Consider the following 10,007-nt stretch of genomic DNA (forward strand, 5'->3'; position numbering starts at 1 on the left):
ACTCTCTTGAAAATGATTAATAATTAAAACATATATAACTCTTTAAAAGGATATAATAATTAAAAGACATACATGAAATTCTATTGCCCATTAGGTATGTACGACAGATTGAAATGAGAGAAAAGGGTAGGTGTGGCATTGAAACATTGCCCTAGAGTATATTAATTAATATTAATTGAAAATTTAATCAAACTGAATATATGAAGTATACATATAAGACACAACTCCCATGTATATTACAACAACATTAGCAGAAACCATCTATAAACTCGGGGGCAGGTTTTTGTCATCAGGTGGCGCTATTCTGATATCTGAGTCTGAGTATCGCCTTGGACCACAGCTTCACCTCTCAGCAAGGTGTGGCACTACCTTCTGCCAGGCATATTCCTCCGCCAATCGAAATCGGTTGGACGGTATAACACCGCACGATTCCAAGGGAGCCATTTTTGGAGAGAAGCTATCGCCCAGCAAATATTCCCGGCTTTCGCTCCTAGCCAGTTCGAAGGGGGACATTGAAGGGGGAACTTGTAGCGAAAGAACCAACGATGGCGGGCGCTGCTGAGGAAGAGAGGAAATTCAAAGAAATGTTCAGGATCTTGGACACACGAATTATCGGTTACATTTCCTGTGAAGCGCTTCAAGGGGTGCTATCCCCCATGAAGAACGAGGTGGGTCTGAAGGAGGAGGAGATTAAAGAAATGATCTTTGAAGAAATCGACAAGAATAAGGATCAGAGGATAACATTCAACGGTAAGGATACATGTGATATCGACAACGGTCAATTTCACATCGCTGTGTGACTGTAGTGCAATCAGAATTCCCAAAAATATCGTTATGAAAACAATAAAGTTTGTTTTTATTTGAAGTTTGCCCTCTCTGTGTGATATACAAGTATGTAACGAAATGAAAATACTAATTTGACCCCTGAAACTAAAGTAAACCAAATTGGTGGAATTGTAACATATGACCTTGGTTGAATACACGTGCATAGAGTCATGAAACGACGGTATCAATTAATTCTGTGTCATTTGCACGTGGGTTAAGAAGAAACATATACACATGAACAGATCAGGAAATGTTTTCAATTAAAAGTACGTTTATGTATGTTTTTTTTCTGAATTGTGAAGGTAAATTTCACGTAGTAATCAGCTCGATGAACAACTGCTATCATTAAGATGCCTTTTCTGACTTTGGCTTTATCAAACCCAGTCAACATCACCGGAATCATTATAAGAACCCAAAAAATCATCGCCAGAATGCGTTGTGCAGTTCTCCATGATGCAACGGACATCTGCCCTTCACCCCTTACTAGGTCAAGAGGTCACTTCCGTGTCACGTAACATTTTAAAGAGAATGAAGTGAGGTTCAAACCTAAACCGAGCCTTCATGGGTGAGCCACGCGAAACAGGGGAGATGTTGTATCATTGAAATCTGACAAGGTTATCGTGAATGAGGCAAATATACTCCCCACAAGAACACACATATATGTACATGTACATTGGTGCAAGGAGACTTCATATGGACGGTGTTGGTGATGAGGTGAAATGGGCGTCCCTTTCATGATTATTGCTCACGTATAGCGACGTGCATGCACGTGGCTGCTTGTAAAAAGGGCCATCTTTTAACGTATTTTGGTATTACGCGATTGGGGATCGAACGCTGACCTTCCGCGTTCAGGGAAGATGCTCTATCCATGGAGGCGGCTCCTTACCAGTGGAATCAGGCAGGGTGCATGTATATCTCTATGCGCATCGTACATAATAGAATGGATGATGCTGTTTAATAGCTGATAGAACTATTATACATATTCCAACTATTCCAATGTAATGGTATGCTATGTAATACAAGCAGGAGACTGATATTCAAATACCTTATAATGGCTTGAAATGGTTAAAAATCCATTTACACATAAGAAATCATGTTCGGACAGAGTGAATGGATTTGAAATATGCAAGGGAATAAGCGATTGATTTAGAATCGGTGTGCGTTTAAAAATGTGAAACCAATTTCTGGTGCCCCCGCTGTGATTTTGCAGGAATATTGATAACAGTCGCGTACAACACTCAGATCGTGAGAACTGATTAGTTCAAACTACACGCAAAGCTTGTTATGGCTAGCCGTCTTTGACGTCACCCCGTTACACTGCACGTGCCGAATGAGCTGCACGGGCGCGGCATGCATCTCGCTGCACCAGGTGGCTTGCATACATCTGTATCTTTGTTTTCTGACTAAACATCAGTTTCCTCTTGCACTTTTAAGAACATAGTACCCTTGGTTAAGGAGGGGCTCCTCGGTCGGAGGGTTCGATAAAAACCTGGTATTTCTGAAGTTAATTTGTTAACTTCTTTCGGTTAATTTTGCTTACGTTACTTCAAACGTTAAAGAAGGATATGTAGTTCATTTCTGGGTAAACAGATTCGGTTGACACGAACCACACACTTGGAGTTTTTATCACGTTTTACCCTAAAATAATAATCATATCCCCAGCATTGTATGAACAAAAATAGTCCTTTTCTGACAAACTATATTTGAGTGTCCACAGAATATAGTTTGTTCAAGATGGTTTTTTTGTTTAAAAAAAAAAGATAATTGTGGACACACACAAACAACCCTTCTACGAGTGCTGGCGTTTATCCATGCCGTCGGAGTACGATGACACGCAGAGGTCAGGCAGGTCGAAGTTGTATGTGGTAGTTTCTAGTTACCAACAAGAACGATCAATTCCAAGCAGCTGTTAGTGTGTGCCGTTTTACTAATTTGATATTGTGGGAAATATGTTACTTGTTTGGTCGTATCAGTTTACAACATGGATTTTTTCATCAGTGTATAGTACTCATGTCATGGCATCGGGTGTTTTTAATTTCTCTTAAGAAGTATACTTTGCCATTTGGCGTAGTGTATATTTAAACGAACCATTTAATTAATTTTAGGACCCAAAGATTATATACAATCATTGAACTACCGTGGATATGCGACCCGTGAAGATCCGGGGTAGAATAGGTCTTCAGCAACCCATGCTTGCCGTAAAAGGCGACTATGCTTGTCGTAAAAGGCGACTAACGGGATCGGGTGGTCAGGCTCGCTGACTTGGTTGATACATGTCATCGGTCCCAATTGCGTGGATCGATGCTCATGATATTAATCACTGGATTGTCTGGTCCAGACTCTATTATTTACAGACCGCAGTCATATAGCTGGAATATTGCTGAGTGCGGCGTTAAACAACATTCTACAGCATTCTACAGCTACCCTGGATATGCATATGTTTTTTGCAAGTAACAGTCTACACCTTGGGTTTCAAGTGCCCACGCGAAACCGAAAGCAACTCTTATCTAAGGGGAATGTGAACCAGCATTGTATGACGATAACGCTTGTTCTATAGTCATCAAAAAGTACAAAAATACATCTTCCAAGCATTCCTTGCATTCCAACTATATCCAATTTCAATCCGGAACCCTCAATAAATTAATAAGTATAGATAACGAAGGTCTTAGATAATCGCCCAGTCTCAGTCAGTGCAGCGTGTCCGCATATTCTCTGTGCTGACGAATACCGTCTAGTTTGCCAAGATGGCTTACTTTTGAAAGGTCAGAGGACTACTGGGGATTCCAGTCGGCGAGGGGAAGCGAGGAGTGGGGCGGAGGTAGTGTGGGGGGAGTGTTTATTGTTACAAATGTCATATTATCGCAGAGGGAGATCTGTATTCGCCTGACTAGAAAAGGCAATCGTCCCTGGTAAACATGTCAGGTATTTTTCATTGAGTTGTGTTACATCGGGTTTCATGGAGGCGAACCAGTTGTATTAATTCATTTCATATTAATAAGTGGTTAATGATGGGTAGCTTTCTTTCAGTTATTACTTTCAATAATTTTAAACTTTGAAAAAAATCTTTATGAAGGGAGAACTTTTAAACATTTTGCATGATACGATTATTTTCAGTTTGATACCTGTAGACTGTCAGGTGATGAAATTATGTTCCTCATAAGATAAATGTTTGTTAACCTTGTGCACAATAGGTCTGGGACGAGTCCAAATTTACTACCCGGGTACCCGATCTCCTACTACCCGACCCTATCTGGGTACCCACTTGCAACTCTCAGGAGTTGGGAACAAAATGTCTGATTGGTAATTGTTTTACTGCAGCCCTGGATAAACTTTTCAAAACATGTATCAAACAATCAGATCATGCCTTCACTGAAGTTGACTGAAGCTTTATCTTTACTCAAACATATACAAGTCAAAAGGAATGTGTGCATCGTCAGAAAGAAATGCGAACTTAAGCAGCTTCTAGTGTAACCACTGAGCCATAGTGAGTTTGTCATTTAAACAATATATCACGTTACTAACCACGGGTCCGGGTAGTCCTGTGGGTTCCCTAGTCTTACTCAGGACCCACCCGACCCGAGTACCCGAGTTACCCGTCCCAGCCCTTGTGCACAAGTAACGAAATTAGCACGTTATAAAAGCATACGAATTCTGTTAACAATGTTTCTCTCTTTTCAACTGATAATCTGAAAGCTCACAAAGCTCACAACCTAATATTATAATTAATGATTTGACAACTTGGTTTGTGCGTAATTATTTTGTTGACAGAGTACAACACTGTTAGAAACACTTGTCGATGTCATATTTTCCTGTTGTGAAGTTTACAAATTCTGTAAATAACACTTAACATAAGTGGAAAAAAGATGATGAAACAGAGAATACATTCTTTCCAACTGCTCTTGTGAGAACAATAAACACCACACACCTCACACGATCGATGTTTATGCACGTGGTGGTGTTTATTTCACTATGCTTGATGATCTCACGCGATCAATGAATTTGGCACGTGCTTGTAATTGAAACCATTCAAATGCGAAAACGAGAAAACTGACATTTCGTTACTTTTTTCTGAGCTTCATTTAACATTCAAGAAATATTGACGACTACAGTATCATATATAATAGCTGAATATAATAGTTTCTGAATATTCCCCTGAGAGTTTCACGTGGTAGAGTTTATTTCAACATACAGCTTCTTTGGTGAAATCAACATCAGTGGACACCGGCTCACCTTAGCTAAATTCTTTAAAGTTCACCAAAAGAGCGTTTTCCTTAAAAAAAAAAACCTTCCCATTCAGATTCAGACGAAATGTGAAGAAATTAAAATAAATTAATAAAAAAGTATTTTCTTTAAACGAAATCATGTCGAGGTGAAAGGTTGTATGTTCTTGTAAATTGATATTGTACATAGTCTGGTGTATCTATAATCTGATATGAGAATCACACCAAGCTTACCATTTATGTATTAAAAGGCGTATTAAGCAGTACCCTTCAACTCTAAATAACACCGACATTGTTTTAAAACGGCCATTGATTCAGATTAAAAGCTTGTAAAACCGGGGGTACTGAAGACATTATGAAGAAACTTCACCTTCAGGAGTCCCCATCACCCCATGCTTGTCGTAAGAGCCGACTGAAATGTGAATCGGATGGTCACAATGTGGACCTGGGTGCCTTTGTTCCAAACAACTTTAGCACTACGACTGTCGTAAGTCTATGTTAAGGCATTGGGTTACGATCACCACAGCGCTAAGATCGCTTTGTACAACAGCACCCTGGTCGATTTATTCCCCCGTTCCCCGACGTGCCTCCTATGTGGTCCAGTGGATAGAGCGTCTCCCCAAGAGCGGAATGTCGGTGGTGAGATCCGATCGCGTCATACCAAAAGACTTTATATGATGGTGCTTGTTGCCCTGACTGACGCTCGACATTAACGGCTCCAAACAAGGACTGTCAGTACACTGTGACTGAGTGGGGTATCCATGTTAACATTGAGGCATGGTATTTCAGACGACGTGCGTTACAAATATGGCATTAGACCAGACTAGAACAAGCAGCCACATACACGCACGCATGCGCGTGTAAAGATCTTGGAGCCCAATTCACATGTGTAAAACCGGAATGTGCATGCAAAACCGGAATGCGAATCGTAATTGCTTGGAGGGCTTGGTCAACAAATTAATGTGGACCACATGTTGACTATCTGCTACTTTTATCAATATCACACTCGATACACATGTCGATAAATTAACCAAGCTCCATGTTTTACCCTCAAACAAATCCTAACGGGCAGCATGCTCCTTAGAATGAATGAAGACAAAACCAACATCTAACACGTGCATGGATGTTATTTTACCAAACATTTTCTCAGCATGTGTTTGTGTGTCGGTGTGTGTTCGTGAGGGTGTTGGGTTACCTCCTGTACGTGTGCCTTTTCATCACAGAGTTACGTCCCATTGTTGTGCCAGGATCTGATCGTTTGTTCGAATCGCGTATTAGTCCCGATTATAACCATTGGTCTGTCAGCACCGTGACCGTTTCATCAAAGTGGTAAACGTCTCGGACCTGCATCACTTCGGGCTTTCCTCCCACATAAAGCAGACACGCCGTGATGTAACTAGAATACTGTTCAAAGCGGCGTTAAACCCAACTCACTCTCGTGGGTTTCACAAAAGTGGTAAACATGTTCGATCTGCGTAAGTGGACACGCCAGTCATACTTACATATTTAAACATATTCAAACCAACAGTTGATTTGGCAGATTGTTCCTTATGTTGGTGGTAGGGTAGCCTTGTGGTTGAAGCGGTCGCTTGGCACGCCAAAGACCTTGTTTCGATTCCCCAGACAGGTATCATGTTGCTGAGTAACCCCCAACCCCCCACCCCCACCCCACGTCCTTATATTGGATGTCGACCACCATTGTAAGGAGAAACATGAAACCCAAACCAATCTAGATTATAAATAAACCAAGTCTAGCTCTATTAAATCAGCATTAGAACAAAACCTGTTTCAAATGAGAGTAGACTACATGTCAGTCGACTAGTGTGTTTCAGTCTTGAACTCACTCCCTGGCGTTAGGGATTGTTTATGAGTTTAAATTCAATATCTATCCTCCAATATATTTGAGGACGTTTAAACGATGCGAGTATTCATGTAACGTCCAGTTATAATTATATAGAATGCATGTCCTTGTTTCAACGTATCTCGTGTCTCATGTGTAGGCTATGAAATATATGCCCGAATCGAACTCTGTTGAAACGCTTGGTCAAAACAGAAATGGGCGCGGAAGGGCTACTCATTTAGAACCCATTTCGCAGCCCACATTAAATCCAATTCGGGCCCATGGGTAAATGCTGGCAAAGATTTGAGGTTGTGATGGATTAGTTCGGAGTAGTACAAGCCGACACGCACACGCACACGCACACGCACGCGCACACACGAGCTTGCACGTCGCTTTATAAGTGCGATAATCTTGAACGCGACGTTAAACCCTATTTCACCTCACATCCCCTATCATGACCAAAGACACTAGACTCTAGCAGCAAGAGAATACATTGATATCAAACAAAGATCCTCTTATCTCTCAGACACTTGTCCGGTATAAGCACACGGACCCAACGAATGGGCGTTCATCAGAGTGATCCCTGTGGGCGAGCTTCAGTGGTCTGCCAGTGTTTCATCATGTTAGCATACCTGTAAAATAAGACCGGTGTTTATCGCAGAGGAGAGCAATCTTGTTGACCCAGATATCAGGTGACTTCATTACAAGACCCGAGAAAACAAACGCGGGCCACCTGGCACACACACGTTGTGGAATTCCCGTAGATGTGTTTGTGGTTTCCGTGGACTTGTGTACTGATGATAATTATGAAAATAATGAAGATGCTGCAGCGTCTGCTGTCGTCAGCTACTGCTGCAACAACTTTTTCCACTCCAGCTACATTACTACTGCTACTTCTACGACTATTGCTATTACTACTACTACTGCCACTACTACTACTACTACAACTACCACTGCTGCTACTACTACATCTACTACTACTACTACTACTACTACTACTACTACTACTACTACTACTACTATTACTGACCGCCTTCGTGATCTAATGGTAGAAAGTCCGCCCGGAGAGCGGAAGGTCCGGGGTTCGATCCCCGGCCGCGTCACAACAAAAGACATATAAAGATGGTACTTGTTGTTACCCTGCCTGGCGCTAAAACAAGGGGCTAAAACAAGTTAGCATGCTGTGTCTGAGTGGGAAATTCATGTTAAACTGCGGCATGGTATCTCAGTGAGCTAGCACCATACATCGGCATTTGTCCGGACTAGTACTACTAGTACAAGCAGCCACACACACACACACACACACACACACACACACACACACACACATGCATGCACGTCACGATATGAGTGCAATAATCTTGGACGCGGCGTTAAACCTCACCTCACCTACTACTACCGCTGCGTTAGCATAGAGAGCCTTCCCCTCAACGTTTATATATGGTTTCTACAGTTGTTTTACAAGATCAACAATAACACCGTCTTAACCAAATATATATTTTTTCCATTTCAGAATTTCTGAAATTCATGACAACAGAAGACGAAGAGGAAAAGCCCGAGGAAGCTACATAACGTCACAGCGGAAATATGGATGTGGATTTTCTTCCTCCGATCACGTCACGTGATCTGAGTTTGTGGTTCCTAACCGTAGGACATTAACCCCCATCACTTGTGTCATGATTAACCCTAACACTGTCATATATTGCCATACTAATGTCACTGTGCTTCGGGTGGACTCTATTAACACTCTTTCGACGGATCCTAACCAGCATCTTGAGTCGAGCCTCTGTGGTGATATCAGCGGGATCGTGCAATAACAATAATATATTAACATATTTTATTTTGAATGTTATTAACAGCCATAACTGTTGTAAATAACAAAGTGTTCACCACAGTCAAAGCTACCAAAGCACTTTCGTTCCCCCCCCAACAAAATGGCTCATGTTCCTGTGAAGCCATGGTAACCGACTATTATTCCCCTTCAAGGAAATTCCAGCATCTGGAACGGTCGATTTTCCTCGCCTTCAGCAGACCAAACGTCTTTTTTTACCCCAAATTCTGTTCAGGTGTTCCGTGACCTTTCCATGTCATTTTACATGCGTCATGACCTTTGAGATTTGTTGACTGATTTTTGCATGGTGTTCAAAACATAAGTATATATCGAAAACCAAATTGACATATCAGCTGTTGATGTGAGAATGAACTATGTCTTCGCTACACTTTCTCGAACTGCCCGTCACTCACTTGACTCCAAATCTTTGAGGACATAATTCATTCTCATAAGAGAGTATATATCTCATTAATACTTTGTTTTGGAGTAGTGTCATTTTAATTTATTTGACCTGTAGCATAACAATAAATGTGTTAATTTATAATAAACTCGTTTGTTTTCTAACAATAATGTAATATGGAACTAAAACATCGTACACATAAATTGGCATGAAACCCTCCACTCGCCCTCCCCAATCGTTTACATTTTAAATTTAACAGAATTAAACGGTTATGGCTTTTAGAAAGGGGAGCACGGTCAAATGGTTTTACTATCTGTCGTCACCATTGCCCCGTGACCGTGACCCGCAATAAAGATTTATACTACCCCAAAAAGTAGAGGATTAACTTAAGTCACATGAAAGAATCGGGTGGCCCGTCACTTTTTTAGTGGTATATATCAAGTGATAAATACTCTCAAATACAAACCATTATGTAAAGATTGACAATCACCTTGTGAAAAAGCTCTTCACAAATACTAATGAGTGAGTGAGTGAGTATGGTTTTACGCCGCTTTTAGCAATATCACGGCTTGTCAGCTTGATGGGCATAAAGGCTCGACGTGATGCAGGTCAGACGTTTACCACTTTTGTGAAACCCACAAGACTAAGTAAGTATGGTTTTACGCCGCTTTTAGCAATATTCCAGCAATATCACGGCGGGGGACACCAGAAATGGGCTTCACACATTGTACCCATGTCGGGAATCGAACCCGGGTCCTCGGCATGACGAGCGAACGCTTTAACCACTAGGCTACCCGACCGCCCCCACAATACAAATGACTTTGATACACTTTGTCATTAATTATGAGTTATCTTCAATAATTTGTTTTTATTTGTCTTGTAAGCACCTGA

At 41.3% G+C, this 10,007-nt stretch overlaps 1 protein-coding gene across 1 annotated transcript; it reads left to right on the forward strand.

Moving 5' to 3' along the window:
- Positions 1-465: 465 nt before the first annotated feature.
- On the forward strand, positions 466-9,260 carry LOC124144990 (troponin C-like). The gene is made up of 2 exons (XM_046514618.2): positions 466-750; positions 8,399-9,260. The coding sequence occupies exons 1-2, from the start codon at positions 546-548 to the stop codon at positions 8,455-8,457; spliced, it is 264 nt and encodes an 87-aa protein (XP_046370574.1). The 5' UTR covers positions 466-545; the 3' UTR covers positions 8,458-9,260.
- The last annotated feature ends 747 nt before the right edge of the window (positions 9,261-10,007 follow it).

Source organism: Haliotis rufescens, unplaced genomic scaffold (genome assembly GCF_023055435.1).
Source record: "Haliotis rufescens isolate VD_foot unplaced genomic scaffold, xgHalRufe1.0.p SCAF_55, whole genome shotgun sequence".
Taxonomy (NCBI): Eukaryota; Metazoa; Mollusca; class Gastropoda; order Lepetellida; family Haliotidae; genus Haliotis; species Haliotis rufescens.